This window comes from Tamandua tetradactyla, chromosome 4, assembly GCF_023851605.1.
Source record: "Tamandua tetradactyla isolate mTamTet1 chromosome 4, mTamTet1.pri, whole genome shotgun sequence".
Classification (NCBI taxonomy): domain Eukaryota; kingdom Metazoa; phylum Chordata; class Mammalia; order Pilosa; family Myrmecophagidae; genus Tamandua; species Tamandua tetradactyla.
The window spans coordinates 62,872,143-62,893,811 of NC_135330.1; the positions used below are offsets into that span (position 1 = coordinate 62,872,143).

At 50.7% G+C, this 21,669-nt stretch overlaps 1 protein-coding gene across 3 annotated transcripts; it reads right to left on the reverse strand.

The window, feature by feature from the left end:
• Positions 1-522: 522 nt before the first annotated feature.
• On the reverse strand, positions 523-8,479 carry LOC143680935 (uncharacterized). 3 transcript variants are annotated; one of them, XM_077157542.1, is made up of 10 exons: positions 7,642-8,478; positions 6,620-6,810; positions 5,936-5,995; positions 4,986-5,179; positions 4,168-4,697; positions 2,351-2,425; positions 1,814-1,846; positions 1,342-1,463; positions 1,156-1,254; positions 523-820 (listed from the first exon to the last, which is right to left on the reverse strand). In XM_077157542.1, exons 1-10 carry the CDS (start codon positions 7,777-7,779, stop codon positions 538-540), a joined length of 1,725 nt encoding a protein of 574 aa, XP_077013657.1. In that variant the 5' UTR covers positions 7,780-8,478; the 3' UTR covers positions 523-537. The 3 variants fall into 3 exon arrangements, with proteins under 3 accessions (XP_077013657.1, XP_077013658.1, XP_077013659.1); XM_077157543.1 differs by lacking the exon at positions 1,814-1,846 and having other exon boundaries at positions 7,642-8,479; XM_077157544.1 differs by lacking the exons at positions 1,814-1,846; positions 2,351-2,425 and having other exon boundaries at positions 7,642-8,479.
• Between the last annotated feature and the right edge of the window lie 13,190 nt (positions 8,480-21,669).

A 21,669-nucleotide genomic window follows, 5' to 3' on the forward strand; every position in this document is an offset into this window, starting at 1 on the left:
GGGGGAAGAGTGAATGGCTGAGAGACTCCAAACAGAGTCGAGAGGTTATCCTGGAGGTTATTCTTATGCATTGAGTAGATATCACCTTGTTCTTCAAGATGGAATGGAGAGGCTGGAGAGAACTGCCTGAAAATGCAGAGCTGTGTTCCAGGAGCCATGTTTCTTGAGGATGATTGAATAATGATAGAGCTTTCACAATGTGACTGTGTGATTGTGAAAACCTTGTGTCTGATGCTGCGTTGATCTACCTTGTCAACAAACTAGCAGAACGTGTGGAATAAAAATAAATAATAGGGGGAACAAATGTTAAAATAAATTTTGGTTGAAATGCTAGTGATCAGTGAAAGCCAGGGGTAAGGGGTACGGTAGGTATAATCGTGGGTTTTTTCCTGTTTTCATTTCATTTCTTTTCTGTTGTCTTTTTATTTCTTTTTCTGAATGGATGCAAATGTTCTAAGAAATGATGAATACGGAACTAAATGATGATTTTGTGAATTACAGATTATGTTAACGTTTTATTTCGTGTGTTAAAATATTTTAATAACAAAAAAACTGAAAGAAAATAACAATAAAACAAAAATAAAATAAAACAAATAAACATAAATTTAAAAAAATATCAGCAGACTCCTGCTTCTCCTGGCCATCAGGGCATGTGGACATGAGGCCCACACTCATTTCCGAGTGAGCCTGGGAGGCATCTGCCTCACATCCGGGGAGTGAAAGAGCTGCCACTCCACTGCTGAGGTCACACCGAAGCTGGATGCAGACACTGGGCAGGGAGGCGCCGCTGCAGCTGGGCTCAGCGCTGAACTCCTGGGGCCTGGAGAGTAGGGCGCCTAAGCTGGGGCCGTTGCCAGGGACCCATCCGCTCCCTCCTGTGCATACTGCCCTCAGCGCTTGGGCCACCCTGCCAAGGGCTCCTGCAGGCCACCGGAGACCTGAACCCCAGGCACCAGAGAGATCACTCAGCATCTCCTATTTCCATCATGGGACACAAAGGCCCAGAACGATGGGGACATGATGCTGTCACAGGGCTGGGCAGGAGAGGAGAAGGGTCTCCAATACTAAAGTGTAGACACCCTGAGGCGATGCTGAGTCCGAAAAGACACTGAGCCCTGAGGCAGCTGCAACTGCCGGCCTGGAAAGGGAACTCACCCTGCACTCCGAGGCTTGACAGCATCGCGGAGGATTGGGGCATCGAGTGTGTTGCTGGCCAACAGGGCCAGAGGCTCCCGTTCACGAGACAGGTGGTAGCTACAGGACAGAGGGCTGCTGTGAGGCTACCGAAAGACACAGCTCCCGGCGGGCCCCTCCTGCTGCTACCTTCTGCCCTGGTCTTACCACTCAGATTCCCTCAGTTGATACACAGCCCCAAACCAGGCCTTCAATTCCTCCATGTTGCAAAAGTTCGTGCAGGTGTATCCCTCCTGGATGCACTCGAGCCGGGAAATGTACTTGTATCCCTGGGACAGAGGGAAGAAGAAGATGGAGAAGAGGCCAGGGTGGCTTGCTAGGTGGGATAGGGGCTGCAGCTGGGGCCTGTGGATTTGGTCACAGGAGCCGCCTCCTTCCCTGCACTCTCATCCAAGGCCTCCCTGGTCTCAGCCCAGGATTCTCACAGACCCTCCTGCAGGGAATGTCCTTAATGTCAGCACCACCCCCACCCCCGTGGGGAAGTTCTACCTCGTCTCTGTGAAACAAACTCTCCTGGAGAGAAACTGCACGTGGATGGAGCAATAGGACGTCATGCCCTGTGAGTCTCAGACCCTCCCTCCTGCACCTCAACCCTGCAGTGATGCACCCAGCTCCTCACCTTCAGTCCTATTTGGTAATGTATCCATCTCCCCTGCGAGACACAAAGCCAGGTCCATCAGCAGAGGCTCCAAAAGACCCACACTAGCCCCCTCACCCTCTCCTGTGTGCTATTGGGTGGTGGCACCAGGGACAGCCCAGACTTCCCAGGGCTCAGACCCATTCAGGAATCTGAGCAGAGGCATAGGGTTCTTCCAGCCTAACCCTCTCTGAATACAGATGGGGGCTGCAGGTCAGGCAGGCAGGGACTCAGCAGCGGTCTCACCACGGGGGGTCCTAATTCACTCTCACCCCATGCCCACACCCGAGGCACAGTCTGTGCCCAGATCAGCCAGGAGGGGATGTGGGAGAGGGTCAAGGCCTCTGGCTTCCGCCTGCCCTTTGCTTCCTAGGCTGGAAGGGGGACATGATGCTTCAGATCCCTAGGCTCCTATGGATGAGCTAGGCCCTGGATTGAGAGCACAGGGTGTAAGGAGGGGCTCTCAACCCTATGCTCATGGGACTCGATACCCTCTTCCTGGCCCCAAGTCCTACTCACTTCCTGAGAGTCCATGGGAGCTAACTGAAGGGAGGCCAGCTCTAACAGGAACGTCCACAGGTGGGAAACGGTGGGCTGGGGAGAAACAGTGGCATCAGGTGTGGGATGGAGTGCCCTAGCCCGCTGGAACCGACCCAAGGCACCCACCCTGAAATCTCTTTCCCTCAGGCCCCTTCCACCACCCAGACTTACCCTGCTACCATCTGGGGCTCTCAGTCACCTCCTACTGAGTTCCTCTCCAACCCCTTGGACCACAAGAGCACTGCTAGTCACCTCCCAGCCATGGCTCTTGGCAAATCACCAAACACTAGGAGGTTGCTCAACCAACTCGCCCAGATCCACGTTAACTGGTCTCTGCCAAGGCTTTCCTTTGACTGTGAACCATCAGGGTCTCTTGTATACTACCTGGCCAAGCCTCCCACTCAGGGTCCATACGATGGCACGTCTAATGGAGGCTTCCCAGGCTCAGCGGCACAGAAAGCAGTGGTGCAAAAAGGAGGGAGCCCTGTACAGTCATGGATGCCAACCACACCCTGACACTCGGTGTCCTCAGGCACCCTCACTCTCTCCCACAGGGGCCTCTCCTGCTCTCTCCTTGGTATCACCTTCCTTTTGGACTCCTCAGAGATCTCCTCTTGCCAGGGTGGACACGGTCAGGGAAGCCAACCTCCCCTCACCCCATCAGCCCACCTGCCTGACTGGGGTTTGGACAGCCTGGAGGTGTCAATTGACAGAAATGCTGCTGTCACCAATCGCCAGCCCTGACTGGGATGCAACCGAGATGCAGCACTCCCTGTGGTGTGGCATTGACCAAGTGGGCGGGCCACCCGGAATTTCCTGTGTCATGTGCAAAGTGCAGGCATGAAATGTGCCCCAGAGAACTGAGTGTTCCATAGTGTTGTCAGGGTGCTCTCTCCAGTGCCTTCTCCCATGAGAACCAGAGTAACGCTCCACCACATTCCTGTGCTCTCTCGAACCCCTGTGGGCTCCCTTGTGAGGAAGGCAGCACAGTGTGGACTCACAGCATGTCCACATGAGGAACAGAGGCCCCACAGGGCCGTCCCTTGCCCCTGGTCCTGCTGGGAGTGTGAAGAGTGGTTGGCTCTGCCCAGCTTGGTCCAAGCTGACGTCAGCTCAGCACTCAGCACCACTGCCCAGGGCGTTTTTCCCACCCTCATGCTTTGTGTGTGCATTTGCAAAACCCAGGACCTTATGCTGACAGGAAGGAGAGAGCTGCATTTCCCTCAAACCCTCCTCACCACCGCCAAGCACAGGACGGGGACTCCAAACCCTCATGCCCAGGACACAGCCCAGGGAGCACGTTCTGCACCTCTTGACAGCTGTGGGACTCCCTCTAATCTCCTTCATATGCATGTCCCCTGCTGCAGCGACATCCCGAACCTTTGTGTGGAGCCTGTCGTCATGTCCAGGACACATCATGTCTGATGCATGTGGAGGCCGTGGAGGCCTCTGGGACAGATGGCTGGGCTAGCCCTGGACTCGGATGCACACCTGAGATTTCCCTCTGTCCCTCAACCAGCTAGGCCCTGTCCACCTCTCCTTGATCCTAAGATGTTTGTTCTGTGCAGTCCCGCGCTGTGACGCACATGGTCAGGGCAGGGTCTTGTGATGTCCTCTCCAGCTGGGAACATGAGGCCTTAGGAATTGGGAACTTGCCCATGTCACCAGGCTGGAAAGTGGTGGAGCTGGGTTTTGGACCCAGATCCTTGGACCCCAGGTCTGGGAATGGCAATTCAGGGAGAGCAGATGCCAGAAAAAAGTCACCACATTCCCCCCTAAGGATCCCAGATGCTCACCACATCGATCTGGCTGAGCTGCTCTGCCTGCAGCCGGGCAGGGAACGCCAAGATGGGGGCCTTCCCCTCTCTCAGCCCCTGCTCTCGGTGCCCACGTGACGAGCAACAATGATCTCCTGGTGGAGTGACACCTGGCGCTGACTGCAGCTCCACAGATCGCACTGCAAGTGGCACCCGGTCTGCTTCCTGCTGCTCAGTGGGTGCCTCAGGTGGTGCGGCAGCAGGTGTCAGATTCACAGGAGCCACAGGCTTTGGGCCTGAGGGTGGTAGCTGAGGTGGCCTCAGAAACACCGCCTGCTCTGCTGGTAAAGCGGGTGACATCTCCAGCCTCAGCTCCTGATCGGGGGATGAGACAGCCTCCGAAGGTGGCAAGGCAGGTGGCCTCAGAGCTGCCTCCCTCTCCGGAGTTGAAGTGAGGACTGTCAGATGCCACGGTGGCTCCACATCAGCAGGTGGCATTGCAGGTGCTGCCACAGGTGCCTTCAGGTCTGCATCTGACACCATTTTGGCTGCCATCAATGGAACTAGCCCTGGAAAAGGAGTACCGTGGTTTGCAATGCTGGCTCTCACATACGCGCCCCAAGAGGCGAAAGATGCAACCACAGAACTGGCTTTCTATGGACCTTTCTCGACATAGAAATGACTGCAGTGACTCTCCGAGGGACGCCACCCTCACCAAGTCTTTCAGACTGCAAGTGCTCAGGGAGGTGGGCTGATGCCCCTCTTTACTCCCTGCCCAAAGGCAAAAATAGACTTTGGCCCCGTGACTCCCATCTCCTCCCGTACATCCCACCCATCGCCACCTCCATGCTCCTCACCCTGTGTCTGGGTCTCACTGGCCACTGAGCGCTCCAGCCAAAAGAGGCGGTCCTGGGCCTGGCTCTCCAGGGCAGACCCAGGCAGCACCACCTGCGCGAAGGACACCAGTTCCTTCAGGCTCGAAAAGTGCGGGGGCTCATCGAAATCACTAGGAATGTCCTGGAGCCAGGTCAGCAGGAGGCAGGAGAAGATGCTGTGGGTGGACAGGGCCGCAGAGTGAGGAATGGTTGTTCCTGCCACACTGCCCTGTGATGACCACCCTCCCAGGTGGGGGTTCCTGGGCAGGACCAGAGAGACTATTTCTGTCTGTATCTGCTGTGCAACCTCCCACTGGAACAGAAACAGCATGAGGACAGGGAGTGGTTGTGTCTGCTCAGCCGATGGCACTGCACTTGCACACGGTAGGAACTGCATCAATTGCCTGATGAGGGGACAGGGCATGACCCTGCCTCAGCCTACCCAGGGCCATCGTGTCACCTCAGCCTGGAGTTCATGCCCTGAGGTCCTGCCTGCTTCTCTGCGAGGCATGTGAGTTTCTCCCCTTCAAACTGTCATGGACCCTAAAGGGCACGGGCACAGCCCACTGCAGCCACCCGCAGCCAGGCTCACAGGACTGGGTAGTCAGGTTGGATTTCTGAGCTGAATTCTCCCCACATCTCCTGAACTGTGTCTGTGTGCTGCTGGCGTGGTGGAGGGGCAGCAGAGTAGGGTGCGTGTGGAGTGTGCTCTGAGCCTCCGGGAGCACTCCCCACCCTGTGTCTCAGGAACTCTCGCATGGGTCTCTGAGAGTCCTGGTGCCCTGCAGGGGATGGAGCCCTGACCTCTGGTCCCCAGTGAGAATCATGAGATGGATGCAGGGACCTGCCCAGTCCCTCCTGGCACCGGCCCCCACTCCCCATCTTGGGCTGTGAGGAAGGAGCCCCTCTCTCCTCACCCAGAGTTCACTCACTTTTTCAGTCCCTCCTGGCCTCCTCCATCCCTGTCTGGCCAATTGCAGCTGCTTGCATACCTGCAGGGTACATGGGGGTGTCACATGGCACTTCTGTGGTGTGCCCCTACTCGTGACATGGACTGCTGTTATCTGACCCCCTATGATTTGGCAAGCAGGAGGCCACAGGCGATTCTGCAGTTTTGTTCAATGAAGTAGGCTAAGTAGCTTGCAAAGGGCCTGCACATAGCTTATTCTTCCTATATCCTACATGAACGAATGATCCCTGAGCTGCTCCTTCACAGATAACTGGTGAGGCCTGGGCCTCCTCTGCCAGCCCCCAGCATGCGTGGAAACTCAGGCCACACTGAGGACAGAATCCAGTTTGATGCAATCTCAAACCTCCTCTGAATGGGAATCGAGGATTCCAAAGGTCAATTTGGAGCAGAGCATCTTCCCGTGGAAAGGAAATTTCTCAACCTTGACAAGCCATCTCCACCGAGCTCCCTCTCCAGAAAGCCTGGCATGGGGAAGCACTTTCCATGGCCCAGAATCATTCAATCCTGACTCTGACCTCAGCAGCTTGGTCGTCCCATGGCCCCACTAGCAAGAGGAGGAAACTGAGTTTAGATGCTGCCATGACCTCCCCAGACATTCAGCTCAGGCATGCCAGATCCATTAGGAGATTGAGGAACCCATGCTCACCTGTTGGACACCCGGTCCAGGACCTGCTGGATGGTGAAGAAGCCCCGGTAATTTAACACGAGGAGGGATGCATAGGACTGGTCGCCCTCTGCAACAGCTACCGCCATGCGCTTCATGAACTTTTCCCAGGCTCTCACGCTGCGGGTGTCCTGCTGGTCATTCTGGGCTGCTGACACGTTTGTACCCTGAGGCTGGAATAGCAGAAGCTGGTGCTTAGCCACTGCACTGGGAACCAGAAGAGGGCCATGGCTGGGGGTGTACGCAGACCAGCCTTTCCCTGTCCCTCCCTCCCTTGGGGCAAGAAGTGGGGCAGGAATGCATCTAGCAGAAAAAGGTCCCACACTCCAAAGTAGAACTCAGGTGGGGGAATAATGAAGTCACGAGGAGTTGTGCATCAATGCGTGGAAGGCACTTTATCCACATGATTCCTCACAAATCACCCACGTTCATGAGATGGGGGGATTCAACTTCTTGCAGGACAGAAGCCAGAAGCATTCACACTGGACCTTTATGATCTTCCCTCCTTACTGTGGAAAAGGGGTCTCTTCAAGACATGGAGGGGAAGGGCCTGCTCACACCTCATTCTTCCCTACTGTGGAGGCAGTACATCAAGAACACCAAGATGGCGAGAACACCTTTGCTTTCACACCGACAGCAAGACTTGAATGTCTCTTACCTCAAAGGGAGTTCTGAGTACCTGCAGCCATGGTGATCCCTGCTCAGACCAAAGATCAAGTATCTGCACACTTCCCCAGTTCACATCGATAAGAGATGACAACTTTTGGGCCCAGGATTAACACGTTGCATGGGGATTACTCCACCATCACCACTTGCCTTCCCAACAGCCATCCATGACTTCACATTTGAACACAAAGTGCACATGAACTTTCCCAACGTGGCCATGGATGACCCCGTTCCTCATGTCTCCTCACACTGAAAGGAGGAGTATTAAGGGGCTACAGAGGCAAAATAACAATGCTGGCATTTCCTTAATTCTCTGACCTTGGGCCACTTTGACTTACCCTCCTGAACACCCTGGCCAACAGACTGCGGCGGCGAGGTGGAGGGTTCAGCCAGCGCCTACATCTGTTGCAAAAGGTCTCCTTCCTTGGTTTTCTCGTGCCAGATCCTACTGCTCTGCCAAAGCAACACGACAACATGTTGTACTGTCGATCGTCTCTGGCTAAGTGAGCCTGGTAGGGGGCACTGTTGTGGAATCTAGGTGCCTGGTTACTAAGGTTCTACATTCCGTTGGACTGCAGCTCAAAGGAAGTGAGGTCATCTCCTGAAGCCCCTTAACTGAAACTTCTCAACCGTTAGGTCCTCCAGGAAAGGCCCTCTTGGCTCCTGATGCTCATCCTCCTGAAACATGTTATCCTGTTGACTGGACCAAGTTTCCTCAACACATCACTCACAGCACATCACCCACAGTTACTTGGGAAGGCCTGGGTGCAGACTGGGCTCCATGCATAAGGAGGGAGGACTCAATTCTAACACAGATGAACTTTCTTAGAAATCTTGTGACCATGGTGTAGTCACTGGAACTCTCATCTCAGGGTCTCCCCAGTCTCCACACCTACACAATGGGGTCATTCTACCATCTACTTCCTGGGTCATCATGAGGATTGAAGGTCATTAGTGTAAAAGCCATGGCTGGTTTTTGAGTAGCTAACATGCAGAGGCAACAGCACTCCAAAACATGGAATGCCTCACTCCTAAGGGCTGGCTGTGGCTGTGTCATCCTTAGAAAGGTAGATTCCTTTCTGGGTCAGCACCACGAAAAAGTTGAAATTAAATGGAATTTAGATAGGATGGCTCTGTGGCATGACATCTTCCCATGGTTTGACATTATAATTAGAATCAGACACAAGTGTGCAAAAGGGCTTTCTTTGTCTATGGACAGCCTATGTCAAGCTGAAGCTAAAGTATGAGCTTTTTAGAAGAGTGCAAGGACAGGTTCTCAAGGCCCAGCCTCAAAGAGAATTCAAACAAGGAAACGTGGTTTTTGGGAGGGGTGTCTTTCAGATAGGCAAACTCTTGTCCTTTTCCCAGACTGAAAATGCTGCCGGTGAGGCTGGCCATGGAGGAAGCAGGCTAGGGAGTAGGTCATGAGAAGAATGCAAAGAACATGGTGTACAGGATTCAGGAAGTGTCAGACAGGAGGAGAAGAGTATGAAAAACAGGGCAAGGTCCACGTGGTCTCATGACAGCCTCAGCATATCTGACCTGAAGGAATTCTAGAGGGCGCATGTCCATCCCATTGAAGCCCACATCCCTGACATTCACTAATGGGAGAGGAGGCATACCTCAATGTCTTCATTTGCACAAGGCATGGACTAGGATGGCCAGTGGCCTTCTTCCTGTATGGGAATGCTAACTGGAATGCTCACAGTTGAACTACTTATCAAAACTGCTGCTCAGGAAACATCATACCCAGACAGACCTCACAGCTCTAAATCACTTAATCCTGACACCTGGGTTAAGAGGGGTGACTTGAGCTGCCTAGCGTCCAACAGCTCAGTGGAGATAATGGGAATGATACTTAAAACTCTTTCCTTTCAGCCTTCTAACATTTATGCAGTCATTCAACTAAAAACTTTGGAACACTTTCTGCATGTCCAACAACATGGAGAGGACTTGGGGCAGGTTTTGGACTTCTTTGAGCTTGTAGCTGGGAGAGAGAAGAGGTGGCATTTCCACATGCTCAACGCTGACCTAGAGATGAGGAGGACTTATTCTGAGGACACAGAAAGCCTTCTTCTCCAGAGAGTGCAAAAATCCAAGCAGGTTTTCTGCGGGGGGGGGGGGGGAGGGGGATTATAGAAAAGAGGGACTGGGTCTTGTACAGGAGATGACGGCGACATCGAGGGAATACGACTGATAGGTGGTCAGTGTAAGCACATGTGTTCAGCAACAGGCCTTAGAGTTCATGTGATGATATTAGACTGCAAAGGCAGGAAGGGAGACAACTGAATCTAAAGAAATGACGTGAAGATGAAGTTGCAGTGACCCACTGCCGGGGGTGCTGCAGGAAGATTTGAGGAGTAATTTTGCATTACATTCAACAAAGTGGTACCTTCCAAGTGATGAAAGCTTCAGGTACTACAAAACATTGACCTGCCCTGGTTACATTGACACCTGTGTTTTATGAGCTTCTGCCCTGCTCCTCCAGGAGCAGGCTGGAGGTCTCCTACCTTGGATTCTGCCCCATCCACTCCTATCCCTTTGCTCACCTCTTCTTTTCAGAGCCCTCAACCCACGGCAAGGACTTTTATGTCTTCCCTGTGACAAGAGCAAGGTTGAGCTGATAAAATTCATCAAAGCTTTTGAAATACATGTTTAAGACAATTTAAAAAGGTATCAACAGCCAAATCGTGAAGTCTGTTCTTTAAATCAGACAATAAATGGATAAAGCCCTGCTTCTGCTCCTGTTTCCTCTTTCCCCATAGATTATGCTTGTGCACAGATCAGTGCAGGGCAGGGGAGCTGTCTCACTGTAGTTGGTTCCCTGAACCAAAGACTCCTGTCAATTTCTGGATTAGAGTGGGAAGAGGAAGATGGATGAGGAGTGGATAGGACTGAATGCTGATTTCCTCAACTGAGTGCAGATGAGACAATGTGCCATCAAGTTTTCCTTGGCCCCAGCTCCTCTATCCTAAGCTCTCATCTCCACCTGAGGGTCTTGTCAGCCAGTGGCCTCACAGGACTGAGGTTAACCCCCATGCACATTGACTATGCGCTCAAGGAGGGGGAGACCAAATCCTCAGGGCACTCCAGATGATGGGCTTTGCTTCTTTTCACTTTCAGGGCATGAGGAGAGTCAGGATGTTTCCACATCACCCCATCTGCCCAGAGGAACAGTAGTCAATTCCCCAGGCTGCTGTTGAGATCAGTGTTGTATAGCTATTGAACCTGCAGCCTTCTGCAGGGTGGTGTCTTTCAAAGACAGGCAATCTATATCGCCACTGTCTGTCATAGCAGACCCTCTAATGTGAGGTGGATAAACCCCTGCTTACTGACCTAGCCCAAGAACTCATCTGGAATCCTGCTGAGATGCCCTTCCACAGGCAGTGGTCAGAGTAAGGGCCTCTGACTCCACTTGGTGTGCAGGTAGGACTCAGATCCAGGGAAACCCCAGATCTTGCCCCTTTCAATGCTGATTCCTGGCCCCTAGGGAAAGAGTTGGCCACTTGTGGCCCAAGGCCTCACAATTATCTGGAGCCCTCTAGTTACAGGAAGGGGTCTGGACCTCTTTCAGAGATCCATGTTCAGATTTGCCTGTGAGATTAACGTGCAACAAGAGTGGGGACTCAAGTGGAATTTCTAGCATGTTGGGGACTGTGGAGATGGTCCTAAATTTCCTGGCCTCAAACCCAGGGGCCCTTGAGGATGTGTGCTATGGCCCTGGTAGCTTTCACTTCTGATCTCCCCTCCTACTGACTGACCATTAATGGGGCTTCACATTCTCAGATGCTTTTGTTCATCTCCATCATACTCAGCCTTTCACAGTTTACAATGCCTTCACCCGTGCTGGGTGTGAGGCCAACAGGCCAGGTCTCCTCCCCACCTAAGGCATTGAGAAGAGAATCCTTGGAACAGTTTGGCTCTGCTGGGGTTTCCTGGCAGCAGGTATCTTGCTCCAGTCACTTGGAAGCCCCTACTCTCCCATCACCTCCTTAGATAGAGGACATACTTCACCAGTGTGGAAAAGCCCATCAGCTTCAGACAAGTAGGGAAGGGGCTCTTGTTTCCCCAAGGGGTATTCATGGACAGGACTTTGGAGGCTTGAGAGTGATGAAGGGGAGGTCAGGGGGTCTTTTCCTGTCAAGGAACCTTTGGGTGATTGCTTGTTCTGCTAGGATAACCATGTGACAGCCCCTGGTTAAGTTGCCCATGCTGCTCACCTGCCAGTAGGAGAATCGAACCACAAAGAAGTTCTGCCCCCCAAATGAGTGCTACAAAGGCTTGAAAGACATATGAGTTCATGAGGGGACTGATGACAAGTTATAGTAGAGGTTTCCCAAGGTCTCCAGTTCCATGGGATTCCAAAACACAAAGTACACATCAAGGCAGAAGCTGCTTCTCAGCCTCCAACTGCTCAAGGCAAGGGAAAAATTAAGCTTCTCAGAAAGACAAAATAACTAGTCAGGTGAAAGCAGTTAATTCCCTGAAAGCTGCACCTTCCCCAACAGAAAGGTGGTGCCCACATCAAGTGGAATCCCTCCCTCAAGGAATTCTAGGCTAGAGGTTTACAATAAGCTAATTGAATGTCAAAGAACAGATAGAGAACAAAGCCATCCAGCAAGAAAACCCTTATTAAAAGAGGAAAAAACAATCTCCACAATACAATAATTAAGGAAATCAACTGCCTAGAAGCCAGTCAAAAATAACAAGTTGTACTAAGAAAACTGAAGATATGGCCCAGTCAAAGGAACATACCAACAACTGAAATAGGATACATGAGTGGAAACAACTACCTCAGGACATTCAAACAGACATGAAAAATCTCATCAACAATCAAATCAATAAGTTGTGGGAGGATATAAAGAAGCATTGGCCAAAATAAAGAAGAAATCAAGAGTTTGGGAAAACAAATCATGAAACTTATGGGAATGAAAGGCCCAATAGAAGAGATGGAGAATAAGAAAGAAAACCTACAGTAATAGATTTGAAGAGGTAGAAGAAAGGATTAGTGAACTAGATGACTGCATATCTGAAACAGGACATACCAAAGAAAACACAGGAATACAATGGAGAAATACGAGCTGCGCCTCAGGGAATGGAATGACAACACGAAGCCCATGAACATACACGTTGTGGGCATCCGAGAAGGAGAAGGGAAGGGAAAAGGAGGATAAAGATTAGTGGAGGAAATTATCATAGAAAATTTCACATTTCTAATGAAAGTCATTTCTAATGACTTGGGCAGGCCTGGCACCCCAGGCTCCACTTGACCCTCTGTCCTGCTCAGGTTGAGGTTGGGAGATCTCCAAGAACTCTTTCAGCTCAACCCAAGCCCTAGAAAAGTCCTGATAATAGAGGGCCTCTGCCTCAGCCCAGGAACTCCATCCAGCCTTGGCAAGATGACGGAAACCTTGACAGTGCCCTCTAGACACCCACCCTGGTAGCAATGCCCACTCAGACCCAGAAGCCCCTACACAGCTATCAACCCCCTGGGTCTGCATCAGAGGCCACTCCAGGCTGGCTTGAGGACCCAGCTGCCAGGCCCGCCTACCCTATGAGGCCTTGGAACCAGAGCAATCTGATGCCTCTCTAAGCCTTGTTCTCTCTGCTGCACAGTGGGCATGCCATGAGGATGAAATGAGATGATGCATGGAAGTTAAGCCCTTGTTGGCACAGGGCCAGCAGCAGCAATTTCATGGCACCCCTGAGATATAGGCAAGGGAGACACCATCAGAATGGTCAAAATCCCAGAGGATTCACTCGTACAGAACACAATGCAGCCAAAGGTAGGCCAGTGGGTCATGGACTGGTCCCACAATTATTGGATCCATTTTAGAGATGCGGAAACTGAGGTCCAGAGAGGTTAGGGAAATTGTCCAAAGTCACACAGTTGTTGAAGAACAGAGTTGGGATTTGAACCTAGGCAGTCTGACTCCTACGCCTACTGGACACCAAATAAACAGAGTGAACCTGAGCAAGCTGTAGTGCCCCAAGTGCTCATCAGGGCCCTGTATTACACAAAAGGGGATGGTATTACTGATGCTGAGGACTGGTTCTGCCTCAGACATGTGGGGAGGCCTCAGGCCCTGGCCCCCAGTCACTGGCTTCAGTCTTCGTTCCTCTGGAGGGCTACAGGGGATGAACTCTGGGAAGCTAGGGTTTAGCATTAAGTGCACCTGGTTAGGAAAAAAGATGGGAGATTTGAGTGTGCTGGAACAGACCTGTGATTGGAACAATCATAGATGGGTGTTCTGGTTTGCTAGCTGCCGGAATGCAACACACCAGAGACGGATTGGCTTTTAATAAAAGGGGATTTATTTTGTTGGTTCTTCAGAGGAAAGGCAGCTAACTTTCCACTGAGGTTCTTTCTTACGTGGAAGGCACAGGATGGTCTCTGCTGGTCTTCTCTCCAGGCCCCTGGGTTCCAACAACTTTCCCCGGGGTGATTTCTTTCTCCATCTCCAAGGGCCCAGGCTGAGCTGCAAGTGCTGAGATGAGGAATGCCAAGCTGCTAGGCTGTGCTACGTTGCGATCTCTCATTTAAGCACCAGCCAATTAAGTCAAACGTCACTCATTGCAGCAGACACGCCTCCTAGCCGACTGCAGATGTAATTGGCAACAGATGAGGTTCACGTACCATTGGCTTATGTCCGCAGCAACAAGATTAGGTATGCTCACCTGGCCAAGTTGACAACTGAATCTAACTAACACATGTCCACCCCTTGTCAACTTGGCAACTTCAAGCATCACCTTACACAGATGTAAAAAATTCTCTTTTTGCTGTGGACCTGTGAATCTCAAAACAAGTTGTCTAGTGCCAAGATGCAAAGGAGGATATTCACAGGATATTTCCATAGGGAGAAATTGGAAGGAAGATCTGCAGGCAAACACCATTGGGTTTCCAAGTCTGAAAGTCATTTATCCTTCGGCTGTAGAAGGCGGCAGTCCCACCCTTTCCAAGGGCCTATGCAGTGGCCGGCCTCTTTCCAAATCAACCTCGGGGAACATCGAGGAGACCACCTCTGGGCTCCACTCTCTCCAGGCATCAGGGCCACCCCTGGGCTCTCTGCCATTTCTGGGGCGCACGCTCAACCCCTCCACATGGTGGCAGCCAGGCTCTCCCAGTCCCCCAAGGAGCGTGCTACGCCTTTTTCAAGGCCCGAGGCTGCACAACTATTCCACTGCAATGAGAGGGGAGACTCATCCTCGCCCTTCAGGGTAAACTCACCCTCTCCACACATACAGGTGGGTCCACTCTCCTGGCCGAGGTTTCTTGGCTTCAGACCCGAACTTCCATGGTTCTCACTCTGCAAACTCCAATCTCTCCCTTTTGTGTCCTCCTTTGTCAAGATTGGCGGTGGTTCCATTTACACCAACAGTCTCTTCAAGCCCTCCAGGACTTCTCCATCAATCTCTTCACAGTTCCTCCAAAGTCTTCCCCTTAGCCATCCAAAACACAGTTCCAACAGATGTGGCATTTGCAAACCACAGCAGCACCCCACTCTCCGGTACCAACTCTGTTCTGGTTTGCTAGCTGCCGGAATGCAACACACCAGAGACGGATTGGCTTTTAATAAAAGGGGATTTATTTTGTTGGTTCTTCAGAGGAAAGGCAGCTAACTTTCCACTGAGGTTCTTTCTTACGTGGAAGGCACAGGATGGTCTCTGCTGGTCTTCTCTCCAGGCCCCTGGGTTCCAACAACTTTCCCCGGGGTGATTTCTTTCTCCATCTCCAAGGGCCCAGGCTGAGCTGCAAGTGCTGAGATGAGGAATGCCAAGCTGCTAGGCTGTGCTACGTTGCGATCTCTCATTTAAGCACCAGCCAATTAAGTCAAACGTCACTCATTGCAGCAGACACGCCTCCTAGCCGACTGCAGATGTAATTGGCAACAGATGAGGTTCACGTACCATTGGCTTATGTCCGCAGCAACAAGATTAGGTATGCTCACCTGGCCAAGTTGACAACTGAATCTAACTAACACAATGGGCTACGCCAGAAGGACCCTAGGAGCTCCTGGCCTTCACACCCAAGGCCCCACTGCTCCACCAGTTTGCCCCTCCCCCCACCACCAAGCGGCTCTGCTCACCCCAGGGCCCCCAATGCTGGCCCCTCTGGATCTCAGAGAGACAGCCGCTGAGCTGGACATGTGGCCCCCGCTGGTGCCCCATCTCCTTCCATCCGTCTGGCTGCATCTGCTTGTATCACACGCAATCCCACCCAGCCAGTCCGGCTGGGAACGGGGGCCCTCCTCTGCAGGCCTGTGCTCTGGGATGCAGGAGCCTGGCCTGAGGCCCAAGGAATGAGCTCCACTCCCTGCCGGGGCCCCAGCCATGTGGTTTCTCCACTTCCCCAGGTCGGGCCCCTCTGGGGAACTGAACGCCTCATACTTTGAACAAGGACCAGGAGGAAGCAGAACATGGCCCAGGGATGAGACTCCACTACTCTCTTGGCTAAAGCCATTCAGAGCAGAGCTGCAGACAAGGCTGGTCCTTGTCACTGCATCCATGGCAGGATCCCCAGGACCGGAAGAGGCCTCTGAAGACCCTCGGATCCAGCCCCCTGCCTGCAGGTAGTCCCTGCCCCAGAGGAGGTGATACTGGGGCAGGGGAGGCATGGAGCATCTGGGACATATACCACGATAAACTCTGACTCAGTTCCCTGGCCTGCAAAATGATTATCCCTGCCTAATCCACCTTGAAGGGTTAGGCTGAAGAAGACATTAGATGCTTACAATATTTACCTGGTAAGTTTTAATGTGCCATTGCTACACTAGTTAGGAACCAACATGGGAATCTTTAATGAGCTCCAGGAAGAGCCGACAGAAGAATCTGGGAGACTTCCTTATGATGCTTAAATTCTCCAGAGTCAGGAAGTTTCTGCACAAGCCTAATCTGCCTCTTCTGTACTGCACTTGAAACAGTTCAAATTGTTGAGGTTCCTCAGCCCCCTTTTCTCCAATACTGAGTATGTTTTCACCCTGCCCATTTGAAATCCACTAGGAAATCCACTCAAGTCATCACAGAAAGCAAGGAGAAAATGATAGGCAGAGGCTCCACAAGGATCCCAGAGTCACCCAAAGCCCTGGGACAGCTCTGGTTCAAGGCTGGAGAGCTGAAAACCACACTGCCAGCTAAGATCTCACCGCAGCTAAGAACCACCACAGCTAAGGCCTCAGTTTCCTCACTTGGTTTTGCTCCCTGCTCCTAAAGCCTGCATGCACCATATTAGAAATACTGTTCAATTTGGCTGGGATGTGTGGTCTTGGGCCAGTCCCCATCCTACCTGAGCTAGACACCAAGGGGGTTGCCTTTTAGTTCAAAGCTTTCAAATTTGCCTGCCTGCCTCGCTGCACAGGACTAGCCTTACAGCCTGGCTGGGGCCACAGGATAGGCTGCAAGTGGTGACTAGCCCTGCCAGGGACTGCAGAGAGCTTGGGAGTGGATTTTCTGAGCACAAGACAGGAAGATTCACTGCAGTATCTTCCCAGCCCCTGGGAAGGCAAAGCATAACCTTCAGGTGCCCCAAACACACCAGCCCCTCCAGGAGCTCCAGTCAGCTTTACAGCATCTTCTACCCAGATCCTTCATCAGGAAACCACAACACATCTCTCTTTCTAGCAGGAGATATGGGCAGGCAATTGTGAGGTGGAAGAATGGAAAGAGTCTTGAGGTTAAAGTCAAAATGCCCTATGTGAGAAGCATATTGGCAAATATATAGGTGAGACCATGAACTGGTCTTTCCTTTAGAAAGCTGAAGATGTGAACACAGAGAGAGGGATGTGGAAAGCACCCTGTACTAGTAAGAAAGGGTCCTGAACCTGACTCTGCCAACAATTTTCTGTATGACACTGGGTAAGAACCTGCCCTCTCTGAGCTAGGTTTGCTTAACTTTTCCATCTGACATGTTATTACTAAGCTCCACAGGTTTGCTATTCTCTAACCTCTGACCTCCACTGCCTCCTTCACGGGTCCTGCCAGCAAAAAGATTCCCACACACCCACCTTCCAAGCTGGATACAAGGCTGCAGGCATGGGCCAGAGGTTTTGCCTACTGGGGAGAGATCGACTACAGCAAAATTATCATTTTTCTGGCAGCAATGAGGCCAGCTGTGATCCAGAAGGAGTGAATCCAGAAACGTCAGCTCATTCTCCTGACATTTCCTCTTGTTAACAAGTGCCTAGAAATCTCCTGGCTTTGACAAGGAGGAAACAAGATTCATGGCAGAAGCACTCAATCCCACCAGGTGGAGCAAGGGGGCAGCAGTGCTGGCAACAGGGGAATGGCCCTAAAGACCTCTCAGGAAGCATGTCGGCCGAGGGGCACAGCAGACTCAGAGGCACTCCTTGCTTGTAGGGTTGGAGAAGAAGCCAGGCCATGCCCAGGGTTCCACGGGTCTTGCCCTGTTTGGGCTCCATGGAGGAGGAACCCGACATGGCCAGGAAGGGCACACATGACTTGAGTGACAGAGCAAAGCTCCAGGTAGCGAGGATGGCCCAGGCCTGAAGAGTGTCATTGATTTTGGGGTCTGCCGAGAGCTGCCCCCTCAGCCAGAGCAGGGGTGGGTTTGGGAGAAAAGGCTGGGGAGGGGAGGGCCTTCAGGAAACAGCTGAGTGCCGCCACTTCTCACGGGTGTCCAGAACCTAAGGGAAGACCCACCTTTCCTCACAGGAATGAGGGAACTGAGGCCCAGGGTGGAAAGGCACTTGCCTGAGGTCACCTAGCAAATGAGCAGTGGGGGTGGTGTTAGAATTTGGGTCTCCTGACCCCCAGGCTAGGGCTCTTCTAAAACTCTGTGTTTCGGTCTGTATTCTTCCCAAAGTCGAAATCCCAACATCTGTCAAAACATTCTATGCTCTTGGGTCCCAAAGCTTTCAAGGAGAGGAGCAAGTGTATCCTAAAGCCCCCGATTACTGAGCATTTACAGCCTTCTAGGTTCTCCACGTATAATTTCATTTAATCCCCAGATGAGCCCTATCAGGAAGTCACTGTCTATGGCAGCGCCCTCTGGACGCCCCCACAGACCCCGCCTTGTGCTGCCTACACCCGACACATTGTGTCGGGATCTATGTGACCAATGGAATACCAGCGGCAACAGCGACTTTACAGGGTAAGTCACAAAATGCATTGCAGCTTTGCCTCTCTCTCTCTCTCTGGGTGACGCCAGCCACCACGTCTGAGGCAATTTGAGCAGCCCAGGGGTCCTGCCAATGGTCATGTGAGGGAGCAACGTTAGAGGCAGCCCCCCTGGCCCAGGGCAAACATTCACATGGGTTCAGACCCAGCTGATAACTCAACTGCAAACTTCCCGAGAGACCCTGAACCAGAACCCAATAGCGAAGCCAGACCCAGATGTCTGACCCTAAAAAGCCGCTAGATAATAAATTGCTTTAAGACACTAAGTTTTGTTATGGCAACAATAAGAAATGCACTGCTACTAATCCCATTTTACAGATGAGAAAATCAAGGCACTAAGAGGAAAGTTGCTGTGCAGGGAGGGCCACAGAGGTAGGAAGCAGCAGAGCAGCATTTGAACCCTGGCTGTCAGGGCCCTGAGTTCACTGCAAGCAAACGTATGTCCTGATGCCACGTTGCACTGACTCATCTAATCTCCCCCAAACCTCTGAGGGGCTCACTGTTCTTAGCCCGATTCCACAGAGGAGGAAACCCGTTCAGAGAAGTTTCTCACTTTCTGTCATGGCTACGAGGAGGTGCAGTGGTTGTGAGCCTGGGTCCTGCTCCGCTCTGGGGCAGGAGCTGAACACTCTGGCTGAGCAGTTAGCTAGCTCTGATGCTCAGAAGCCACAGGGTCTTGGCCAAGCCATTCATGTCTCCAAGCCTCAGTGTCCTTGTCTGCAAAGGGTCAGGGTTGAGCTCTCTGTGAGGCTCTGAGGAGAGTCTGAGCAAATCTCCCATGGGTGGCTCTGGAGGTGAGCCCAGGAGATGAGACAGAACCCAGCCATCAAGTCAACCCCATCACTGCTGAGAAAGTCACCCCAGACCAAGAGAAGAGGCAGAGACAAAGAGCAGGCTGGGTGGCAGCGCGGTACCTGAGGTGCATGTGCAGAGCCCACCCTGGTGCAGGACCCCTGAGGAGGCCTGGCCCCGGCCACCCTGGCTTAAGACCCTCCTGAGCAAGACCTCTACTGCAGTGGCTGCATTTTCCAGTGTGGTTAGTGATTCATAACCATCAGATCACCCGGTTCTAAATAACGGGCACTCAGAGATCATTTCAATGAACCACCTCCCCACTCTGCAACTTAAACTTTGGGAAACCAGGCCCAGAGAGATGAAGCCATTGGCCCAAAGTCACAGAGTACAGAGAGCCTCACCCAGCCGGGAACTGCACAAAGGAACAATGACTCCTGTTATTTATTGAGCACTTACTAAGTGGCAAGCACATTGACCCTTTGAGCTGAAAACTATTATCCCCAGAAGGTTTCCAAGCATGTTCCTGCCCCAGCTCCACCAGGTGGCTTCCAGGCTTCAGATCTGGCTTAAAGCTCATGCATTTGCCAGTATGTACTGAGAGCACATCTCCCTGCTTTATTTGATGATAGGTTTGTTTAAAGAATAATGACAACAACAATTTAACCTGTGTTTGGTTTAGAAAACTCTCAGCTCTTAATTAGGAAATGAACTTACCTTTAACATCAGGGATACACTAAACTTTCTGTAGTTTGGAAATATTCTAGTTTGCTAGCTGCTGGAATGCAATATACCAGAAACAGAAGGGCTTTCAAAAAGGGGATTTAATAAGTTGCTAGTTTACAGTTCTAAGGCTAAGAAAATGTCCCAATTAAAACAAGTCTATAGAGATGTCCAATCAAAGACATCCATCCTGGAAAAGATACCTTGGTTCAAGATGGCCAATGAAGTTCAGGGTTTCTCTTTCAAGTGGAAGGCACATGGCAGACACAGTCAAAGTTTCTCTCTCATCTGGAAGGGCACATGGTGAATGCAGTGTCTTCTGCTAGCTTCTTCTCCTGGCTTTCTGTTTCACGAAGCTCCCTGGGAGGCATTTTCCTTCTTCATCTCCAAAGGTTGCTGGCTAGTGGACTCTGCTTCTTGTGGCTATGTCATTCTGCTCTGCTCTCTGAATCTCCTTCATTCTCCAAAATGTTTCCTCTTTTATAGGACTCCAGAAACTTATCAAGACCCACCCAAATGGGTGGAGAAATGTTGTCACCTAATCCAGTTTAACAACCACTCTTGGAAAGGCATCCAGGGAAATGATCTGATTACAGTTTCAAACATACAGTATTGAATAGGGATTATTCTGCCTTTATGAAATGGGATTTAGATTAAAACATGGCTTTTCTAGGGGACATACATCCTTTCAAACCAGCACAGGAAACAACAAACTATTAGCTAGGAGGGAAAGAAAAAAGGAAAAAGTACATAAAGAGGTTCTATCCAGCTCATTAACATCTTAAGCAAGTGACTAACTCTCTAGAATGTAAGCTTCTCCAAGGCTCTAGAATGTAAGCTTCTTGAGGGCAAGGATCCTTGACTATTCTGTTTCCAAGCACCTAAAATAGTGCTTGGCACATTGTAGATGCTCTATAAATAATTATTATCAATAAATAACTACAGGAACAATTTATGAGCTATAATAATTCTCATCTTAGGCATTACTTTATGACTATGTTATATCTGAAATAGTATTCACAACCTTGAAACATAAATTTCATTTATGAAATGTATAGTTTACATTTCAGAAATGACAAAAACAAAATTTCTAGTACATTTGAAGGCTCATATCAGCTTATATTAATTGTAATCCAAATTCAAACCTTTAGTTTAGCCCAGCAAAAGCTGGTCCCGTTTTTGAGAGGAAATGCATATTTTTATTTCATACATTCTTCAAAAAAATGTGACGTCCAAATTTTGTTTTTACAATGTTTAATCACTTTCCCAGTCTCTTAAATAGTAATTGGTCTATTCGTGTTTTCTAATTCTTTGGGAATCATTTTTTGATATTTTGTATTTTTGTAGGAACTCATCCAATTTTTTGCCACATATTTGCTCAGAATAATCTGTTATATTTCTTCTGAGTGTTTCTTTTTTTAAAACCGTCTTCTTTCCAAATCCTATAAACTGATTGTTTTTTTCTAACCAGGCTTTTTCAGCCTGATTTACTGTTTTCAAAGAAATAGTTTGGGATTTATTTCACTTTCTATAATGTTTGGTTTATTTCACTCAGTATGATGTCTTCAAGGTACATCCATATTGTAGCATATAGCATAATTTCATTTATTTTATGGATGAATAATATTCCATTTTATAGATGTACCAGGCTTTGTTTATCCTTTCATCTGTTATTGGGCATTTGGGTTCTTTCCACCTTTTGGCTATCATGCATTATG